Source organism: Acipenser ruthenus, chromosome 15 (assembly GCF_902713425.1).
Source record: "Acipenser ruthenus chromosome 15, fAciRut3.2 maternal haplotype, whole genome shotgun sequence".
In the NCBI taxonomy this organism is placed as follows: domain Eukaryota; kingdom Metazoa; phylum Chordata; class Actinopteri; order Acipenseriformes; family Acipenseridae; genus Acipenser; species Acipenser ruthenus.
In genome coordinates, this window is record NC_081203.1 from 6,408,640 (window position 1) to 6,432,654 (window position 24,015).

Below are 24,015 nucleotides of genomic sequence, written 5' to 3' on the forward strand. Positions count from 1 at the left end.
AAACAAACAGCTTTTTCTAACCGTAAATGCTTTTATTGTCCCCAACACACATTTGCACACAGCCCGTGATTTGGAGTCCTGTTCACAATTCATATCTGTCATTTAATCAGCACTGGCATAATCAGGGTTACACATACTGAATATACAGCTTTTTAAAGTTTAATTTCAGTTTCCAATGGTCGTGATCCCTACTGTTTGTTTTTTTTACCTAAATATAAATTATTTTAAATGTTCATTTCCTTTCATTTCAAGCACAGAAAGACTGTTCTCCTGACTTCCAAGACTTTAAATAATAAAAAAAAAAAATTATTCTTTATATGCTGTCTACGGTTTACATAAGGTGATCCCCCCCAAGAGCGTCTTCACGCCGGTAACAGAATATTGTATATTCATGCAGGCTGCTGTGTTACTACCATATCTATCGTATTCAGTACAGTGACACTTGGGAAGGTTGGATGACCAGTAGCATTAAAAAGCGGCTGTACAACAACATGCAAATCTGGAGAATTACTGAACAGTCGACGTTTATATTTACAACCAATCTCAGAGAATTGCGGCAGGTTTATCCACTGAATGTTACTAAAACGAACTGGTGGCTATCCTCGTCTGAATCATCACTCTGGCTGTCTGAAGAGGTTAGATTACTGTGCTAACAATAACGGCTCATATTACAGGTACCATTGTATTGTGTTGGAATTATACTCTTCACTCTTCATCTGTATGCAAACAACTGCTTCGTGTGTTGAACACTTTGTGCATCACAACAATAGGAGGGGCTGTAAAATATGACCCAAGTCTTTGGAAACATATTTTCTATTGAAATAAGTCTATATTCACTTTCAGTTCACCACAGCTACCCTCTAAGAAACATATGTCCGTGAATAATTCTAAATAATTTATGAACTAGTTATTTTCACATTTGTGAGTGTCATGTTGTAAAATTATTTAAAAGTTTCAGAACATGTTTTATTTATTTTAAGTATACATTTAAGTTTCTCCAAATAGTTGTATTTCCTTTTTTAACATGTGTTAAGCTGACATGTATAACTTAAAGCAGAAAGGAACCTGTTAAACGTGTTAATATAAAGACATTTCTTGCCCTGTCGTCGCTGCAGTTTTTCAGTACCAGTCAATGGTAATGAGAAAGCGTCTCCTGGCAATCTGAAAACATCTCTGCGTATTTTTCATAGGCTAATGCTTATGCTTTTTATTAAGGAAGTAAAGAAGTGACTATTTCATTGAATCAGAAAAGGAATATGATTTAATTGTATTACACCTTGATCCATGTCTCGGCATATACTGTTAACTCAAAAATAAACTCCAGCCAAGATCATCAAAGAAATTAGCCTTTATAAAATTTAGATTGTTAGATGCTTTCTCATGATCATTGATTGGTACTGAATAGGTAAGAAATGTTATCATGCAATTAAAACGTTTCACAGGTTCCTTTCCGTTTAAAGTGATGCCCATTACAGCATGTTAAAGGAGGGATTTGGAAATACAACTATTAGGAGAAACTTTTTAAAGGGGTTTCCTACATGGATTACTATTTTACCAGACTTAATAACTACTTCAGGAGGGAATTCCTGTTTCTGCAATCAGGGCAGATTCTAAAAAAAACTCAGAAAAGCTGATTTGTGGGCTTCATTTATTGCACAGTCAAAAGATAGGATATTTAACAAATGTCATCACCTTTTAATAGTAATAGTTTAATAGTAGAAAGTGGCTGAAAAAAAAAACTAGTATCTATTAATCACGGCACACTAATGATCCAAGCAGGCATACCATGGCATACTAAACGGTAAGAAATTAAATATTTTGGAAAAAAAATAGGTTCTATGAAGTAACCATTTAATAAATAGAAATATTGAAATATGTAATGTTTTCATACAGGAAGGGCCCGTTTCTTAGGCAGAAAAGGGACTAGATTCGCAGCAGTAATCAGCAATAAAATTAAATATCAGAATTTGATATTATTGAATTGCTACTGTGTAATGTAATAATAATACTTGTGTAGAAATGAAATTACAAAGGCAATAAGATCATTTATTCACAAAACAAGTTTTTGAAAGTAAAAGATTCCACTGTGAATGTCACTATGAGTCTCTGCATTCACTTTTAATATGATATTGGATCAAAAGTGAAAATAAAAACCCTAAAGTTTCCCCGTAGCTTGGAAGTTGGAAGTTATTCACAATATTTCCATACTGTCCCAGTTTAAGAACTTAAATTCCTGGACTAAAATATAGCATTTTGTTTTTCAATATTCTTGAAAGCTGAAACCCATCTGTTAAAGGAATTAAAGACCCTCATGCTCTTCACCTTGTCTCTCGGTTTTAGACTGAATCCCTTGACTGCTCTGTTCTATGTATGTTGGGCATGAGATTAAAGTGTAAATAGTACTCTAGTGACTAGCTAAATATATATCACCTACATTTTTATTTTATTGTTCTTCAGCTAGACACATCCATTTCAGGACCATCAGATGCTGATGACATATTTCCCAAGATGACATATAAAATTTGCTGCCAAGAGTTGTTGGCAACAAATATGTGTCTCTGTAGATTCAATGTTGTTTATTCCCTCAAGTAAAAAAGGGGCTTCATAACGAGATTTTGATGCAAGCTTTACTAGGTTTTAAGCCGTATTCGTAACACTATATATATATATTCCAATATGTTTTTAATAAACTTGAACATAGACATTTATACTGTATAGGTTACCTTACACCATTGAATGCAGAACAAAACGATATACCTTCTACCTTGTACTGTCCTGAACTTTTCATGTCTTTTGTTCACGATATTGCATGTCAAGTACCGTCCATTCTCCTCCTTGTCACCTAAACGTACTGTATTATAATAATTTAAAAGTTTCACCCTTCCATATAATACCACTCTGATGTCATTATCTAAATATCTATTGGTTGCTCCCTACAACATCACCGAGTATGCCTTTCGTACCTTCAAGGTCTGGATTATACTGGATCTAACATAGCTATCTGTCTTGGTTTGTATCGCCTAAACTTTGTTATGAGGTGTTCTGTAAACCTAACCAAAGCTGCATGTTCCTAATTAAGATTGCTGTAAAATTTTTAGGTAAAGTAAATCCCAGTATATAAATGAAGATGGCCAATACAGATACATCTGACCCCGCTACCCTGATCATGTCCCAATTCATGTTAAAATGTACTACAATCATAGATCAGGAAGGAATGTCTTCCCTTTGTTTTTTGTACAGAGACCCTCTCTTAAGAGCTCAGCTAGATTTACATTGAATAAAGATGTGTCCTCTTTGACGTTAGCATGGGTGTGAGGGGGAAGAAATGACAGATAAAAGTCTTTGAGACGACTAAGGGTTCGGCACTTGGTGAAGTCATATTTCATCCTTGATTATGAACACTACATCGTTTTGAAAACACGTCAAGTAGACAAAGGTTTAGTTATACCACAAAGACACAAAAATCCAGGAATAACATTGATTTTATTTTATTTATTTATTTATTTATTTATTTATTTGAATGGCTGTACCATAAAAGAAAGAACCAACATTTTATATGAATCACATTAACATTCATTGGCAGTTTAAGTAGATTTTTCACATATTCCTAGAGAACTAGAAATCCTTTCTTGTATGACAGGAACTGAAAAGTGTATTATGAAAAAACATTGTGATAATCTGCTTTTGTTTCCATTGCTCCCCCAATCAGCAGTGGTAGAGTCATACATGATGGTTAATTATCTAACTGTGCTAAGAGATCATTTTGAAATGCACTATGACATCTCTCTTTTCCTTGCTATAAAAGTCTTTTGATGAGATAATAGCCCTTGGCTTTTATTGGTAAGAAAAGATGACTTCTTGTCAAATAAAAATAACATTTACAGGATGATTCTTTGCAGGAGACTGCAAAGCCTTGGGGAGGGCACTCTGCTTGGAAGAGTTCCACTGCACCCCTTTTTAGTGGCGGTTTATGCTATTTTAAGATCTGAAACCCATCCCTTTTTAGTAAATGTGAAATATTGTTGCGGTTAATGCAATTATAAGGTCTGAAACACATGTTATAGGAATCATGCAAACATAAAACAAACATGTCGAAAAGCATACTTGTGACAATGTTAAAAATGAGGATGTATGCACTGATCAGTAACCTAATCGGGTTCCTTTGAAATACTGGTACAGAATGCCAATTAATTAATTTTTTGCATACTGCACAGTTTTTCATTTTCACTTCCTTTAACTGGACCAGCGAGGAAAAGCTTTTAACCAAACTGAATTCTGTTCAAGTAGAATAAAAAATGTTCTCACAAAAATGGTCCCTCTTGCAATTGTAAATTATTGATTGTCGCACAAATGGTCAAATTTCAAACACCAACTTTATTGCATGGTCCGTGTCCAACGTTTTACAATGACATGTCACATGTTATTCTCCTGTAATAGACATTCCAAATATGTTTTTTTTTTTAATATTGGACTTCTTTTTGTAGATGTGGACATCCTCCAAAGGCTGGGCCTTGCAGGAAAGAAAGCACAAACGCCTTCAGCAACGTCCCGTTCGGTTCCTCAGGGGGTCATTCCTTTCAAATCTGGCGTCATCTTCACCCAGCGTGCGCGGATCGAGGCGCCAGTCCCCACAATCATTCCAGCTGCTTTCGGCACGAACTTTGCTTTGATACTGAGCCTTTGCTCCCATCGTATTAACAATGCTTTTTTATTTACTGTTAAAACTAAAAAGAAGAAACTGCAGCTGGGGGTGCAGTTTATACCTGGTAAAATTATAGTATATTTAGGTCATAAGAAATCTGTATATTTTGATTATGACGTTCACGATGGCCAGTGGCACAATCTGGCCATTGACATCAGAGGCCAAAAGGTCACTTTATATACTTCTTGTGGGAAGCAACGTGTACATGCAGATTTGCATTTTAAAAAAGAAGAGACTCTAGATCCTGAAGGATCTTTCCTGTTAGGGAAAATGAACCAACATTCTGTTCAATTTGAAGGTGCCATTTGCCAGTTTGATATTTATCCTTCGGCCAAGGCAGCTCATAATTATTGTAAGTACATAAAAAAACAGTGCAGGCAAGCGGATACCTATCGGCCTAACCTTCTTCCTCTCATTCCCCTGATAACTAGAGATCCAAATGTCACTGTTACCTTCAACACCCATCTATCCCAAACTGAGATAACCAAAAAGGGTTTCAATATTACCCTCCCTTTAGATAATACTGGGGCTCCTGTTAGATTGCTACCACAAACTAATAAGTTGACAGCACCCTCCACTGCACAGGATTTTTTACCAACCCCGCATCCAGGTACCAATGCCCCACCCCTACAAGCTACTGCCCCAACTGTAACTTTAAGGACAGGACTACAAAACTCCCAACAAGCCAGGACCCAAACTGTCACAATGCCTCTCAGGACCAGCAGTGTTTCCTCTAAATTGGTTCCCGTAAAAACTCCCGGTGCAGCACCAAAGCAAGTCTCCCGAACGGGGCAAGGCCTTCCCAGTAAAACCACCACGGGACCAGACAGCAAAAAGAAACCAAAAAACGGTGGCGCTGCCACTCCCTCCACACTGAAACCAACGAAAAAGAAACTGGAACTCCAAACCCCCGCGTCGGGATCGGGCAGTCGGACAGAACTCCCAAAGAAACAGCCTCCGCCGAAAAAGAAACCTGAGCCAAAAGTGACGACTCCACGCTACCAAACCAAACCCACCACATCCTTTGTTCCCATCACTCCCGCTGCCACTGACAGCTTCCAAACCTACGACTTGGACCCAACTCCATACTCTCTTCTGATTGGACCTCCAGGACTGAAAGGGGAACCAGGACCACCGGTAAGCAAACTACTATTTCTTTTAAAATGCAAAAATATGTCAAGTAATCAGACTAATGGAGGGTGTTACTGTAGTAGGTTAGTTGATTCTCTGGATAATTGACCGTCATCATGAAAGTAACAAGGCCACAATGCAGGACTGAAACTACTGCCTGTTTTGCCTGGATTAAAAATAAGAACCGTCCTTTATTCGGATCTGTGATTATTGGTGCCTGTTTGGATAATAGATTTCCAATAGTCCGCTCTGTAGATAGTGTTGGTCTGCATTGCTAAAGGCTGGTCCAAGGTTGAAATACTGTTTTTTACATGCGAATAGAACTCCAAGAGACTGGCCAAATGTCTGCGCAAAGCTGGATCATCTTCACTTTTTCCTAGAAAGGGCAGAATTATGTATTGGTGAAATGAAAAGATGAGTAATTATAATTCTGATCCATTTGGAATATCTCTTCATACAGCCTGACCTCTGTATACCCTCCTGCTGTGGAATGCTAGCTAGCCTTTCCCCTCCACATATTTTTTTTTTTTGGTTTTAATAATTAAGCTAGTGGAACACCATTGTATATTTGTGTGTGTCAAATATATTTGTGTGTGGTGTGTTTTTTATTTTCTTAGCCAAAAATGAACAATGTTTGTTAACAGTTAATAAACTAAAAAATCAGCCCTTAAAATAGTGTCACCAGGGGGCTCCCAAGTGGCGCATCTGGTAAAGGCGCACCGCATGGAGTGCAGGATGCGCCCTATAACCTGGAGGTTGCTGGTTTGAGTCCAGTCTATTCCACTGCCGACCGTGGACGGTAGTTCCCAGGAGGCGGCGTACAATTGGCCGAGCGCCGCCCGGGAGAGGAGGGCTTAGGTCGGCCAGGGTGTCCTCGGCTCACCGCACACCAGCGACCCCTGTAGACTGGCCAGGCGCCTGCAGGCTTGCCTGTAAGCTGCCCAGAGCTACGTTGTCCTCTGATGCTGTAGCTCTGGGTTGGCTGCATGACGGGCCTGCAGAGTGAAAAGAAGAGGTCGGCTGACGGCACACGTTTTGGAGGACAGCGTGTGTTTGTCTTCGCCGCTCCAGCGCAGGCGTGGTAGTGGTGAGCTGATCCTAAAAAAAATAAAAATAATTGGATATTTCAAATTCGGAGAAAAACGGGGTAAAATCAATTGGCGACTATTAAATTAATAAAAAATAAAATAAAGCGTGACCCAATATTCAAAAGTATTCTGTCAGGATGAGTGCTATTTTAGAATGGGCTTCACCAAATTCTGCTTTTGACCCCATAACACATACTGTAGAATCCACACAGACATGCCAAAGAATTGTTGTGAAACAGAACAGTGTAAAAAGATAAACTACGCCATTGTTTCACTAGCTGGTATATTTAATTTTAAAAGGTTTCTCCGATTGCAAAGACACGGACTAGTTGGCGTGCTAAGTGGAAGTATTACAGTATTGCCATGTTCATGTCTAATAACCCACTGTAGTACTGGTAACTGAATAACTTACCAAAATGTAGTTTATTTGTTATTACTTGACTTTTTACACAAATGAAGACATTTGCAGCTGAATTAGTAACAGAGTTTTGCCCCAGAATTCCCTTTTTACCTCGCTCTCTGAAATATTTCCGTACACGTCGTAACTTTGTAAGCTCTTGTGCTGCCTGTGTGAGTGCCTCACACTTAAATGCCAGATTTCTTTTTCATGAGAGAATGAAAGCAGGGGAATAATGCAGCACTTTGAAAGCAAGGTCAAGGGTCAAGATGAATAAAGGAGCAGCAAACATTTAACCATTTAACTTCCAACTGTCAAAATAGGCTTATGATAATAACAAAGGCCACTTTTCTTTTGGAGCGAGCGATTCTTTTCTCATTAAGAGGTGAAGAAATCTCCGAAAACCGAACCAAGAATTATTATTAATCTAAGACGAAAAGGCAACATTTTCCAAGATGACTATGAAACCAAATACACGTTTCCAAATAGTTTGAAAATAAAGTTTGGATTGCTTAAATTCCTACATGTCTACACGACTTACCGGTTCATAGCGCTAAATTAATTAATTTGTAATGACAGGTGTTCTGTGTGTCATGGTATTGACTGAGTAGCTTCACATTAGTTACTCACAATAGGAAAAAGCTGTTTTGCAAGTATGGGAAAACATTTAACAAGCATTTGGTAGCTATCCAGACCAGACCACATGTCTACAATTTACTGCAGCTACATGTTAATGGAGACTTTTGTCAGCTTGCTCCATTATTACAGCTCCTCTTCATAACATTTACATGGAAAAACAATCAGGCTGTTTCATATATTTAAGATTATTTTTTTGTATTATTAATTTGAACAGAAGAGTAGACGAAATTTGAAATTCAGAAATGTTGGATCACAAAAATGTAACTTATTTTGTTTAAACTATAATATATATATTTTTATAAACAAAACTTTTATAAACAAAAAAAATTGTTTATGAATTTGTATAAATCAATAACAAGAATTATAGTCTTGGTTGTGTTTCCTGAATTAATACAAAGAAGAAAATAAAAAAGGTGTGTTAATGTTGTGTTTTGAGTTGGATTAAATAGCTTGAACTGAAAGTTACTTTTAGGCCGCAAGGTAAATACTTTTTTGTGCCACTGCACATATGTAGATGTACACATTTTATTTTTCTGTAGAGGCTGTATCACCAGCAAACAAGGTACAGTCTTGTTTTACGTCCCATTATTTTGCCACTCCTATATTAGGTGGATGTGGCTGGGTCCGTTAGCCCTTGTTTTAAAGGGTTTTTTAATTGTTGAGGTGTGTGCTATACTGAGTTGTAATACACATCTAAGCTTGTCATGTGTAGATCCCTCTATTTAAATATCCAAGCATAGTTATTTTCTTCCTCTGTAATTAGGAACTCCGATTAGAACCTAGCATTCTCCCAGATTGTAGTGTGGCTTTGTGGAAATGGAAGAGAGGCGTGACCCTGCTTGTAATTAACACAGACCAAACATCAATGTTTTTAAATGGAAGCTGCTGTGGGTCTAGTACAGATACAAATTGGGTCTAGTACAGATACAGTGGGAGGCTGAAGGCATGCGATTTACACAGACAGTAGCTCAAATGTGATTAATTCTGCAGCATAAATGTGCTGGATGAAAATGCTGAAAAATGTACCAGCACTGTAATTAATTTTCCATACAACTGAATAAAAAATAGGGAATTAAAGGTGGCCTTAAAGTTAAGACAGTATTTGGGTAGATGCAGAATTGCAGCCACGTCACTCCAGCCTTGTCACAGAAAGCAGAATACAAGCACAGTATAAAGACTGACCTCCAGTTTAACTTTACCTGCAGGTCATGTCTGTTTGTTACTGTCTTTTTGTTAAACATTCCAGTTTCCTGTCTTTTACAACCATGACCACACCAGAAAACAAGCAGATGGGTCTCAGCCTGGCTTTCCAGGATAAATATTTAACATAAATAAACAAGCACTGGGCTAATCTCCCCTGCAGTACAAGGCCTGACTTCCTTAAGGGTATCTGTGAACTCTTCAATAGGGTCCATTCTTCCACTGGTGATGTGTGCCTGTGAAATATCCCACATACTGTAGCTTTCTGGAATGGGGCAGTGGGGAAAGTATGAGGGTCTTCAGGTTAAATGCCTCAGTTGTGTCCTTAAACTGAGAGGGTTTTTTCATTGTAACATAATTTAAACAGAACCTCAGTGGTGCGTTGCTGTTTTCTATCATTCACCCCTGCTATCATTCACCTCTTAAGTTACACAAGGAATTAAGTGGTTGTTCAAATGATTTCTTCCTAAAATACATTTCAGAGTGACTCAAGTGTCACGCGGAAACTGTCAGTAAATTTTAAACACTGTTTTGTGCACCTCGTTGCAAACATAAAGTTAGCATTTTATTTGTGGGACATGTATATCTCTTGTACCTTTTTTAAGGGTTAAACGACACCTCATACACTTTTGAATGGCCTAGCGCTTCATTTGTTGAATCTAGCATAGAATAAAAAAAATGATTGACAGTGAGTGCTATCATGGGACTTCACTCAAAGAGAAGAAAGAAACGACAGTAAATTATTTTTTGAGTATGCTCATAAAAGTTAAAAGGGTCGGTGGTTGGATTTCTGTCACTTGTTACAATAGTCCTATTGTGGGAACTCCTAGTCTGAATAGAACGTTCTGGCTTTGGCCTTTTACTGATCCACTAATCAAAAGCAATGCGATATCTGATCAACTTGACTGCAGTACCTTTTCACTTGAGGTTAAAAAAAAAAAAAAAAAAAAAGTCAACCACGTCATCTATTTATTTGTATCATGCATCAAACAGATGGAAATTTAGTATTTTACAAAGATAAAAAGGCAATAAAAGCAGGACTTCAGTATTACTTATCAAAGTAGGCGCTTTGAATGGCAGGCGCTGTAGCTGGCAAATGAGATCATTTTAGCACTGCTTCAGTCAAAGAGATCTGTCAGAACAGGGTGAAACTACTTACTAACGACCACTGAGATGACTGACAGCAACCCCCAGACATTCAGAGTGGAACGGAGACGGGACAGACAGCAAGTATAAAAACTACACAAACGAGATGATTTCTAAATGATTATTTTTGGTAAAAAAAAAAAAAAATAGCGAGTGGTTTTACTGACGTTTATCGTATATAAATTTATTTCAGTCAAACTCATTGTGACAGGGTGGCTGAGTGGTGACGTCACGGCAGAAGCAGGCACGAAAACAAACTGACACCAGGGACGTACTGCAGGTCAAGGCGCTCTCGCCTTTTTTATTAAACAAAATAACAAAAAAAAATAAAAGGTTTTAACAAAAACACTGCTCACAGAGCAAAAGAAAATATTTAAACAAAAACAATTCTCGAACACAAAATAACTGCAACACAGGTCAGGCTGGGCAGATTGCCTTCACTGTTCCTATGTTTAATTTCTTTATCTCGTTTCTCCATCACTCCTCTCGCTCACTCTCTCCTTCTGACACCCACCCTGAGTTGGAGAGCTGCAGGCTTTTTATAACAGGTGACCATCCCCCGATTAGCAACAAATTAAATTACCTAATTAATTCAGGGGATGGCCACCTTCTGCACGAGTTTTAAAATACCATGTGGATGGGGCTTCCCATCCACGTTACTAAACAGTATATAAAACAAAACACGGCTATGCCGACAAATAAATAAAATAACACGGCGGTTCGCCGTCGTATAATAATAAATAACAAAACAATAATAATAAAAACAATAATAATGAAAATAATAATAATAATAATAATACAAAACAAATACAAAATAACACAGCACAGGGGCGGAGGGAAGAACCCCGTTCTGAAAATAAACAAATACACTTGTAATCAGTAGGGCTGACTAGCGCCCTGCTACACTCATATTTTTGGGGAATTCGACATTTAACAAGCTTTACCGATTTTAATATTGAAAAGTAGCAAACCTAATCATAGGTAATCCACAAATGTACTAGAAATTGCCCTTCAGAACTGGGCCCTATTATTTGTGCACTGCTTTTGTGGGTGCATGTTGCAGCTCAGTTCTAAAAGCCACTGCCGGTGCTATTAGAATGTGTCATTACCACAAAGGTTGCCAGCTTTTCCACTACTTTTAGTTTTTCATATATTACTAATGGGTTAATATGAGGAGATGGGGATCTACAACATTTCAGCAAAATGTGTTACTGCTGGTCTTGAAGCCATCTGCTGAGCATAACCAGACACTGGCTATCACCAGCCAAACCAGCTTCTCTCAGTAGAGGGCGCTCGGGAGGGCTGTGAGGGTTTTTGGGGAAAGGGGGAGGTTGCCTCAGCCCTATAGCCAATCATCCAGAACTTTTAAATGTTCAATCAGTAAATCCATGGTAGTCCTTGAAAATTTGCCCAAATGTGTTCACTGCATTCACCCATTTCCACCCCCACCCAAAGCAGTAATCTGCTTCACTTCACCCGTACCCTATTCACACCACCTAAATCTTGCACAGTCATCACATCTTGAAAACGTGAATGAAGAGAGAGGCAATCCAGTGTTTTCTATGCATGTTGATTGGATATTATACAGGTAGTGTGGATAGGGCATTACATGTTACACAATACATAAACAGACAGGCTGATCTTTGCAAAACAGATGTAATACCTAAATACAGGAACTTTGTATAGTTTATATTAAATACTTGTTATCAAGGGTTAGGGTTATCAAGTGGGTCCACAAATTGGAAACAATGTTGGGCGCCACTGTATACTGTACTATAATGCTCCATTAAAGCCTCCAATTATGTTGAGTCTGTGTATTCAGAGCGCAGTGGTTAACAGGGAGGGATTAGCCTGCCAACGGTACAGGTGATGGCATTTGCCAGTCCTCAAGGATGGGGTTGCTGGTGTAAATCTGGCAAGGTATAGATGTGCTGTAAAGAGTGGTGAACTTTAGGACAAATAAAAAATGATTCTTACTGAATCATGACTGGTTTCTTTTTTAAACCATTGCTTTTCATTTTCAGTGCTTTAATCATTGCCATGCTCGTTTAAACATTTTTAGAATGTATTCCAGGGATTGTTGGTCACTGTTTTTGACTGTTCGAGACTTCCAGTATGTTACTAATACTGGTTCAGTGTAACTCAGGTTTTCATCACTAAGTACGCCCCAGTACTCGAGGTGTAGGCCCTAATGTTTTAATCTATCTACTCGTCTATTCGCTCCAGAACCATTTTCACTTACCTCTACATCATTGTTCAGATCCACTCTTCATTTCTAATCTCTTTTATTTCATCTGAAGGTACAATGCCGTAGAGCAGTATTTAGGCAGGTTCAATACATGATTAATGATTAACGCTCCAGCCATAGGTGTATAAATAGGGTGATCACGGGTGTCTGTTGGAGTGATGGTTAGAATTAATGTTGGTGAAGGGGAGGTTTTTGTGTGCTGTGGTGTAAATATATTAAGAAATTATCGTGGGTGTTGAGGGGAGTTGTGAAGCCGTGTGTATGTTGTGAAAGTGGCGGCTTGGTCTAAAACCGCGGAGTTTAAAAATGTATTTAGTCTTTTTGTTAACCTGTTTGTTTTAGCCACCATAATTTAAAAGTGCACAGAAGCGCTTAACCTGCAGCTTCTGTGTCTTCTGAATCGCACTTCCTGGTTGTAACAGTATTGCCATTGACACTACCCTGCCACAGTTGGTGCTAGAAGTGGATTCAGACACAGAAGCTACAGGTTACGTGCTTTTGCACACTTTTAATTACATTATCTATATAATTTCTTAATATATTTACACCACAGCACGCAAAACCCTCCCCATCACCATCACTCCAATTAACACCCGTGATCACCCTCTTTGTACACCTGAGGCTGGAGCCTTAATTAATCATTAAGCTTTCACCCTGCCACACTGCCACAGAGTCCCTCAGGTTGTTTTGCTGGACAGTGACTCCCTTTCCAGTTAGAACACCTGTTTTACTGGTCAGGCGAGTGGCACAGAGTTACACTTCTGAAAGTACACTCACCCCAGCAAAGGGAGGATTGAGGGACTCCAGTAGTTCTGGACCAATGTGAGGCACGATCCTGGCTTTCAGTCCCAGCTCGGCCAGATTGTTACTTGACCTCTTTGTCCCAGGCCACCCAGCTTTAAAACTGCAGAAACATGAGGCCTCCTGGAAACAAGATGTTGCATTTCAGCTGTCATTTTAAATGTAAATAATGCACCGTGAATCTCTTTGTTGTGACCACCAAGGGGAATGGAGAGCTGGTCGCAGAGTGAGAGCTTCACACCCTCTCCAAATTGAAAGAGCCTGACAGCAGGTTGTCTCAATGTGAGCTGAGTCTACAGTATAAAGATTAGTGAGCCAACAATAGGAGGAAAACGCTGGCTTTTTTTCTGTGCCATTACTATGGCTACTCGGGGTCCATAGATCAGTTATGATTGGTGACTGTCATGAAGCATGATAAGAAGCACACAGTAGCTAATCCATTAATTCCTGAAATATATATAGTGCTGCCATAGCTAGACTGATTACGACAGAACAATCGTTTGAATTTAATCCAGGCCCAAATGGTTTCTGAATGCTGTATATGCCGGCGGTTTGAATAGTGAAATCAAATAGTCTGCTACTGTGTCATAAACATAACCCTCGTCACCTGACTTGTACAGTAGGTTTTGCAGTGTTCAGAATGAGTATTGTATATCTTGGTAACCTTGTCGCTTTCCTGACTTGTCATCAGGCTTTTAATGTGCGGTTGTGTGGGAACAGGCGTGCTAAATAGATCAAGTCTGCAACCTGCCAGACCCATGGAAATGTAAGCTAGAAAACAGAAATCTTGTGTACAAAACGCAAATGTATACATTTAATGTGGGTTTCTGTGGTTAAGCAAAGAAGTCAATGTGAAATCTATAGTTTGAAACATTCATCAAAAACTGAAAAGTTAGTCATTACTGAATTCATTCAATTGCAGTATTTTAACACTGACTTACTGGTAGGTGACATGTGTATACAAATCTTTGTGGGGTCTTCATTAAAATCCTTAAGTGTTACTGGCACAGTACAGTATTTTTACTTTGTTGCTGGTTATTGCCTAAGCAGCTTTCAGCAGTTTAAGTGACACTAAACAGCTGTAGAGTGTGATGTGGCTTTTTTGTTTTGTTCATTTTTTAAGAAAGTGAAGAATTAGCAAGTTGAATTTGAGCAAAAGCTGTAATTTTAATAAAAAATCTGAAATCGGTTCTGGCACATCTTTAGTATGCGTTTTGCTTATAAAAAGGGAAGAACTTGGATTCTGTTATCCACTGCAGAGGTTCCTGTTTTAGGAGAATCTGGTGCATAGCCATCTGGCAAGTGTGTGAGTATACACAATTCTCCTTAACATGGGGCTGTGGGCCCCAAAAAGTCACGGAAGGTATTTTAGGGCACACTGCAGTACAGATAAGCTAATTGAATCTGTGAATGGCTTTTTTTTTGGACTTTTTAAATACACTTTAATTTTCAACATGTAAACCTGAGTGTTGATGTATACAATGGCATATTAAATAGTCTCGCTCAGGAAGAATAATCTCAATAAAGATGTGTGCTAAGATTACTTTGAATGGATTTGTTCATTGGAATGCCTTGCATGTTGGTGTCATTGGGTAAGAGAGGTCACTGGGTTTAAAGTGTGGTGTATTGAACAATGGCAGCAGTCTTATTTTTACTTCTTTCCTTAGAGTTCAGAAGGCTTCAGCTTCTGAATTGCTAGTACATTAAAGAAGATTATGCGTGTGTTAAACTTGGACGTAGAAAAGACCAAGAACTTGTTCGCTTCCTCAGTGTGGAATGTCCTATATAGTGGTGTAGTGGTAAATAAAAGCCTGTTTGGTGCCCACGCCAGGCAGTGGCATGGTAGGAACTTAGGTTAACCATTGTCTCCTTTTTTTTTAATTAGGTTTGGAGGACATCAGTTGCAAAAATGAAAGCTATTAAAATGCATGTCTGGCACTCAGTTCCACAGGGACAGTGACAGCACTGTTTGAAGAATTGTTTGGGTTTTATAAATAGCACAAACTCAAGAAGAGTCTCCAAGGCAAACAAAATGCACACATTATAGGCCCCCCCTGCTCACACATTTGACATACGGACATGTTTTTCTAAATAGTTTATTTTGAGTCTGATTGCGGTTTAGGAACCGCAATCAGACTCAAAATACCCGGTTCCAATGACTGATATCCAGTTTGAACCCGATTCCTAAATTCTCCTCAAATGCACATCATTACTAACAGCACCCTGCAGGTCCAGTGTGCCTAACAGAACATTAACAGAAAATAACAACCAATCGCAGAACATGCACTCACGCACGCACGCACACACACAAACAGAACACGCAGTCCAGTGGCCACGCCCCCCTGCTCGCGTCACAGGTCTGACTGACAGCTTTCAGCTCTCCGTCTCAGGCGCAGCAACACAACACACATGCTCACCGTTAAAATATCTTGTCTTTAACCCAAGATTTGCATATCACAGGAACTCTGTATCCCTTTATGAGAAGTGGGTAAACTCTATATTGCCCAAATTAAAAGTGGGGAAACACTGTTTACCGGCGTAATACCCTCGACTACACCACTGGTCCTGTGTGTTGATGCAGATATGTTACTAGAACTGGGTAGCACAAAGGAGATGATATCTAATGTCTCAGTGGACCTACTTGCTATGCTGAACTGTGTCTCTCTGCATGCATGTATTGTAAGTAAGTCTTTATCTTGGGCCCCGCATGTTATTTTTTATCCTAACTTGGGACACTGCACTATCTGGTGAGATCACTAAAGGAGCGTTACTCTCCTTAATGTTAACTAAAGAGCGAGGGTTTAACAAAAAAAAATGTATTCATGTTTTTAATAGGATATCTTTTTTGCTTGCTTAAATCTAATCTAAATATGCATGTAATCTTTACCCTCCAGGAATAGAAGTATACTTAGTTAAATGTTCTCAGCTCTAAAAAGCATCGCTAATATTCTTTCCTACTTCACTTAAGATCTCCTTTTTCTTTTTCTTTTTCTAAATGGCCGATAAGCAAGGCAAATAATCTAAGCGGAAACAACAATCGAGAGTTGAACACATATCATACGATATTACACAGGCAAGAAATAAATATTAGGACATTTTGAATACTAGAACTTTTCATGTCTGTCTGTTCCTTTATGCATTCAGAGCCCCGCAGGAGCCAGTGCAACCAAACTTTGCATGGCCTCCTCTTTCATCCAGGGGAAGGTCAAGGGCTGTGTTTGGATCATAAACTTTGACCCCCGGGGTACTTTATTTAGTAACCCCATTGCTGGATCACTACAGTAACCATGTATGTCAAATTAAAGAAACCCACAAAACCAAAAAAATAAATAAAAAGAACAAATTTAAAAAAATGGCAAAACCCTCCCCCCCAAAAAAATAGTTAAAAAAAAAAAAGGGAAAGGGGTCCGAGCGCATTGTGTGACACCCAAGATCGGTAACTTATAGGAAACCATAAGGCTACCGTTCTTCAATTTGTCATGCTTGAAATATTGAATTTCCCTGGGCAACGGCGGGTACTTCAGCTAGTGTGTTAATAAATCATGAGCGCCGTGCTGGTGTGTTTCACTACACTTCTGTGTCTCCGTGCCTCCATTCCGGCTCTCACCTGCTTGTCTGCCTGCTTCAGTGCGGGAGCAACACGCAAGAACGCCACAAAGACACATTCATTATTTCTGTTGTGTTTTCTTATTCTTAGGGACTCTCAGGACCGCCAGGAAAACCAGGACTGCCAGGAAAAAGGGGGCCACGGGTGAGTTTGTGTTTATTTAATTTATCCAGGAAAATCTCCTCCCGGAGACAAGCTAATCTTCAATGGGTGGGAGTGCAGCGCTGATCAGCAGCAAATCCGTCCGTTCCAAGAGTATCATTTAAAATAACAACATTAACCATACAAAGATATTAAATGATTTAAAAGACTCTGCATAAAACCCACAAGATAACATCAGGGTTGACTGTGAAACGGTCAGGTCATTTTTCATTTTGTTACAAAGCATTCAACTCATGTTTGCGATTTTGATCAAACTCTAGCCATAGAAGTAACTGAAACATTGGCTCTGGTGTAATCAACATCCACCTGACACAGAAAAAAAAAAAAAAATGACATTTTGAATTTTGCTACTCTCTGTGCCATTCACCTGCCAGCTCTGTCTAGCAAAGAAAGCATGGCAATAGGTAGGAATCAAGCTCAGGTGTTCCACCATTAAATCGTGACACCTGCTGCTGTTGTATTTTTTGACTGACTAAACTGTTATTCCAAGAGGTGCCACCCTGTCACTCAGACACAGAACTTGGATGTAATCCTAGATTTCTTGGCTCTCAGTCCATCCCTCTAACCACTGAACCAAACCAAATGAAAGAGCAAAGGGTTACACCCAGACCTAACCCATACATACGCCAACACCATCTGCTGCACGATTTCAATATGCAATAGCGGAGTGAAAAATACCCGCAACTCCTTGGCATTCAAATAGTAGGCAGGGGAATATCATCATCTAGTCTCTTAAGTGTCTCTGATGCGGTGTTAAACATGTGGTCCATATTAAAGAAAGATGCCGATAAGACACCAGTCATTCATTATAATGCACATGGAAAGTGTATGTAAGGTCATACAGTATTACCTGTAACACAGAGTAAATTCAAGAGGAAACCCAAGTATATCTATCGGAGTAGTAGCATGAATGGATCAAAGTGAGAAACAAAAATCAACAGCAAACAATTAAGGGGAAACAGTTTGTTAAAGCCGAGGTAATTACAAAAAAAAATTAAATGACGGGTATTGTTTATGCTGGATGACCCAATCAAGTTTAGACATGCTTTTTCTGTGATGTTTTACCAATAACTTCAAAACAAAATTCTGAGGCAAAACTTTGCACTGAAGAAGGCACTAACCGAAACGCCTGTCTACGTGGTGCTCCTGCTTTAAGAACTGTGGAGACTGTAAAAGCACAGGCAGGGTCAAGGTGATCTCCTGAAGTCCCATTACAAGTCTCTAGTTATTTTACTGCTACAGTAAGGCCACTGCCTTGGACATAACACTTGCTGCCCTTCCTTTAGCACTGGTATTCAAGTCTGTTACTCTCGATGAACCTAGCCCGTTGATCGTGTTTAATATCTGCACTAGGGGATGTGAAGTAGTATTTGACAATAATCTCAGATAGATTGCTTTTAATGCCATCTCTGGCTAAATCAGTATTCAATATTAGCAACATGAAAAACTGATCCTTTTTAAATATGTGCCTGAAGGAGTTTATTTGTTTCCCATGATGTTATTTCCCTATGAGAATTAGACCAGGATTCATAGGAGAGACTCCTCCCAGAGGTTCTTATCCACAACTGCACTATTTAAAGCAAATCCATTATGAAAAAGATTTGCATTTTTGGAAGGAGTCAATATCAGTAATCCCTTTTAAAAATCTACTTTGTAAGATAAGATTAACTGATTTATCTTTTACATATTGGAAAGTAATGTTGCCATTGTTTTTTTTAAATGTAATGAAAACATGTTATTTGAATACTCAAATAACATGTATCAATTTGAATTTCCTTTTTATATATATATATATATATATATCTCTCTTTATATTTATTTATTTATTTATTTTTACGTCTCAAACAGCAAAACACCATTTTCAAATTTGATTTAAAGCTAAATGTATTTCATTAGCATCTTCACAATATTTTTACAAAACTGATTTTATTGGTCTAGCTTGTATACGGTACATTCCCCAAAGCTGTACGGAGAGAAGCCGCCCTGTTTGCCACGACATCACTCTGTGTACCAAGTATGCTTTATACTTGCTGCTGCTACTACTAGCACCAGTAGGAGATCATAAATGAGATTTAAAAAGCTTTGCTGCAGTACATCTCAGGAATACAAACATATATTCTGATTTATTATACTGACGAGATTTTACTGTACATGGGCCTATCAGGTAGCAACCTTCAGAAATATGAAAAAGCATACATGGCATACCTCTTTTTGGACTATTTCTTGTTACTGTGTCTATAAAACTAAGTGGACATGTTTTATGGAATATGCCAGCACATGTCGTCCTTGGTGAAGCACCTACCAGCTCCCAAACAGAAACGTCTGCTTAACCACAGGGCACAGAATGGACAAGAACCAGAGAAACAAGCTGGCAATTCGAAAAACAAGGCAAAGCACAAAATACATGCTGCAGGCCAAAAAAAACCTGCTTGACAAAAACAACAATAGGATGTTTCGTACGGAATAAACGCAGAACAAGGAAGATCAAACGGTTTGTCACACATAAGACTGGACACCCACATATTAAAGAAGAAAATTCCCCAAGAAGTAACCAACACAAGCCTGTATCAGAAGAGAATACTGAGACGCAGAGTAAATCAAATACTCAAACGCTAGTCAATCATTCACAGGTGGTCAAACTCACATTAATTAATAATGCCAATACAATATTCCCTGATTTAAAGCACACGACTTTAAAGCAACAACCACTATTGCCATTTGAACCTATTACTAGTAAGTACTGCACTCAAGAACAAAGCATCCAATTAACCAATCAGGAATCGATTCCCAGAAACAGGAGCCGCAGCTAGTGATGGTTTATAAAGTCTAAATGACTAATTTAATAATAGTCATTTAGTAGACACACACAGTACATTAAGTTAGTATATCTATTAAATTTTTCAAACCAATATGGCCATCACAAAAATGGCCCAGGTCCAAAATGATAGACAGTGTTTCCAAAACACTCTTATCAAATGTTGATTTGTACGACTGCAGTTACCTTGGATATGTTTTACATTACATGTGGGCAATTGAAAGGCAAAACAAGTCTGTACAAAAGGGCTCGGACGTCAGCCTGCACTGTTTGTTAATGGTAGGATTATTGGTGTGTTTCACACACAGGAAACTCCTTTGATAAATAGATCCTACACAAGGATCTTTTAGACAACTGTTGTAGTTTTAGCAGAAACAAAAATACATAATGTACAATATAGAAGAATAAAGGAAAATAAATTGACTCAATACCATGATGCCTGAAGGTCTAAATAAAAAGGAATAGTAGGTTGTTACGTCATTAACTATGTAGTAAATGACATCACAAGCACATTAACAGATTTAAATAGAAATAAATGACTGTAGTTACCATGGCATCAAAAGCCTAAGTACCTCCACTTTTTTTTATTTTTTCAAATTGACTTTCCCTTGACAAAGTTATGAGAAACATACCGAAATATTGGGAAGTTGGCTCATTTAATAGAAGGCACACGTGCTGCGCATAACATGCGATCGCTGCAGCCTGATTTCGTGTGTTCCTGCGAAGTGCGTGTTGCTTGGGTGACTCTCCATTAGAAGGGTGGAGCAAAGTGCCTTAAGATTACAAGCCTGGGCTGCTGAAAGGTGGGGCGGATTGCCTCAAAACATTTTGCTAGGGTGTGTGAATTGGAAATGACTGGTTGCATTTGTAAATGAGTGCAGGGTAAGCAAGCAGGCATCCACAGCTAAAGAGTCCAACAGCAGAGGTGTGGTCACTTCTGAGATGTTCCCTGAAGGATTTAATTAAGTTGAAACACGAGGAGGAGGAGGGACAGGGGTTTTCGAAACCTTAATTCTCAATTTAACTTAAAAACTTCTTGATTTGTTATCTCCGTGTTTACCTCCATCACATTTGTGAACATGCTAAATACTGTACCGTAAGGACTGTGTTTGATTGAATAGCACTATATAACAGGGAAAGAACACAGATCATTTAGCAGCAGTGTACACCGCATGCACTGTAAGTTTGTTTGTTTATTGAATAAATCCACTTCCTTGGTGGTTGCAAGGTAGTACAGTCAACCTCGGTTAACTCGACACCCCACAGGATGCAATTTAGTGTTGACTTATCCAAGGTGTCGAGTTAACCACGGGTGCACATGAGCCATGGTATTAACATGCATATAAGTAACAGAACTCGCACGTTTACAGTGTTATAGTATTTTGTAGTTAAATGCCCTTATGAAAACAGTTGAAAGAACTGCAGTGAATGAATCAATTACAGTACTGTACAAACCCGGTGTAATGTCTTTACTCTTAGTAAACATGTAATGAAGATTTGTACGCACAGGTGGGTCTCAGTTCACATGAACTTTATTTCATGGTTTATTAGTTAACATTAATGACTATTTATTACTATTGGATTCTAATCCTTCCGATTCTTGACCTTACTTCCTTTGTGCGACTACTGGCTACGTTGTATTACTTAAAGGGGCAGCAGTACATTTCTGGACACTATACTCGGTACAATTCGTATAGTTTGATTGAAATAATAATAATTAATGGTCATGCTTTATTTTAAGGGCTGTTTTTTTCTTTATTAACTGTTAACAAACAGCTAATAAACATGTTAATGTACATTATTTATTTTCTGTTAATAATATATAACAGGCCATTTAAAACTGCTCAGTCAAACATCACAGCCCTATGGATGATCAATGCCCAGTCGATCATATGCTTGAAATCGGTACACATTGTTTGTTAACAGTTAATGGACTAAAAAAAGGCCCTTAAAATAAAACGTGACCAAATTAATAAAATAACTACAGTGTTATTTTTACGAAAACGATAATAATAATTTTTATTTATTTATTTATTTATTTATTTATTTATTTATTTATTTCTAAGCAGGCGCCCTTATCCAGGGTGACTTACAATTGTTAAAAGATATGACATTATTTTTACATACAATTACCCATTTATACAGTTGGGTTTTTACTGGAGCAATGTAGGTAAAGTACAGCAGCAGTGTCCCCCATCTGGGATTGAACCCACGACCCTCCAGTCCAAAGCCCTAACCACTACTCCACACTGCTGCCCTTCAATCCAACCACAAACTGTTGATTTATACTTTTAGCTGTTGGCTTGTACTGTCTAATTTGACGACTTAAATAGCAAAACAAATATACATTATAAAGAATTAACTTGGTGAACAAAAACAATAATAAACAACTTAGTTTCACACAGAAATCAGACATTGTCGATTGTTTCGCATGCAAAAACACATGCTTTGAAAGTTCTGCTGACAAGCTTGTTGTCCCAAAATAACCTGAGCTTTAAAGCTAATTGAATGAGAACTCATTTTTCATTTCTGATTCCTTGTGCAGTGCTCTGATACTGTAACCAGCTCCACGTGGTAGTTACGAAGGAATGAATGAACTATCCGTTTCCAGTCAGAGTGGGGTCACGTGAAATGACAGTGTCGAGTTATCCACTAGTCTTTTTAATAGTTTTAATCCCTTTGGTACCAATAATAAGTGTCGAGTTACGAGTAAAGCGTGGTGTTGAATTAAAAAAATAAGACAGGATGCATATATTTTATATGGAGAAAATTCGGGACCAAGACTGTCCTGTCGAATTAAGCGAAGGTTATCCACCAGTCAAGTTAACTGAGGTTGATTGTATATTTTATACTATACAGCTACTATTTTTCTGCAGTTACAAGTGCTCGAAAAATGAAACTAGCCTTGAGTGAAGGTTTTTAAGGGGGTTTAAATCAATTAATTCACAGTTTTGATAAAACTGCTAATGACTTATTTCATTACTGGAGAAGCTGCTGACTTCCCCTTCAAGTAGTACACAATGATCAATGAGCATTTTGGATGCTGTATCAGTTACACTGGTTGGGTCTAATATGCGCTAGCTGTTGATAGAAACTCCTTTTCAAAGGTCCTGTGTGCGGTTTTGCTGATGGAAAAGGGGATGGGATTTAGAGAAGAAAAAGAAAGATCTGTGCACTGTGTGCTGAGGTGCAAGCTACACAGCAGTGAGAATCAGCTGGAAGAACCGTATCACAAACTGCTTCTGTGTAACACACAGGGAGCTGGTAGCATTTCACTCTGTATTAATCCTTATGAATATCTGGTTTTATGCCCCAGAGGTCTGTGAAAGATCATAGAGGTGGTATTAAGATCTGCTAATGTAGATTAGTAAGTAGTTCATTGTTAGACCATTGTATTAAAATTAAAAGGAGAAGAAATACTTTCCAAGGGCATCACGCAAGATAGAAACAAAGATCTTTGACGGCAGAGGAAGATATTAAACCTTTGCATGAAGGTGGTTTGCTTTGTAACAAGTGACCGACAGACACTCCTTTGATGATACGGAATGTTGAAACACACCATTGACTGGATCTCATAAGCATGTCAAGACAGCAGCAGCGGGAATGTATTTGAACAGGGCTGGCATTAAAAATCTTGCTAATGGGTTCCAGTCTACCTGCTGAGCTTCCAATCCGAAGCTTTGCTGTTTAATTTCATAGACCAAGACTTTTTAAAAAATGTTTATCGTCTATAATATGTACCCAATAGCTTCACGTGATACGCTTTAATAGAGCATAAGAAATGTCGGGAGCGATTTAGAGGTGTGCTTTGAAGAAAGCACTTTGAAATCCGTGCAATTAGCATGTCAATGCAATTCATAATGTTGTGTCTTTGTCTACACTTTCTGTTTTTTGTGTGGGAGTATGCATATGATTGCAACTGACTCCAAGCATGTGCATTTGAAAGCTAAAACATCGCGGTCCTTGTTTTTTGAATGGGTACTGTACCGTAGGGATGTTCTGCACAGTGTTTCTTTATGTGTTAATAATAATGCACCAGGGGTTGTTACAAGGCTACACTCTCGAGATGAAGGATCGTT

The 24,015-nt window shown here is 38.4% G+C and overlaps 1 protein-coding gene across 2 annotated transcripts in view; it reads left to right on the top strand.

Moving 5' to 3' along the window:
* The window catches only part of LOC117422435 (collagen alpha-1(XXVII) chain B-like), a 154,829-nt gene that overhangs the window by 15,516 nt on the left and 115,298 nt on the right, over positions 1 to 24,015 (top strand). For both annotated transcript variants that reach the window (XM_058987052.1, XM_058987053.1), the window contains exons 3-4: positions 4,485 to 5,839; positions 17,050 to 17,103. In XM_058987052.1, the coding sequence (XP_058843035.1) occupies positions 4,485 to 5,839; positions 17,050 to 17,103 (1,409 nt within the window). The remainder of the gene's footprint in view (positions 1 to 4,484; positions 5,840 to 17,049; positions 17,104 to 24,015) is intronic.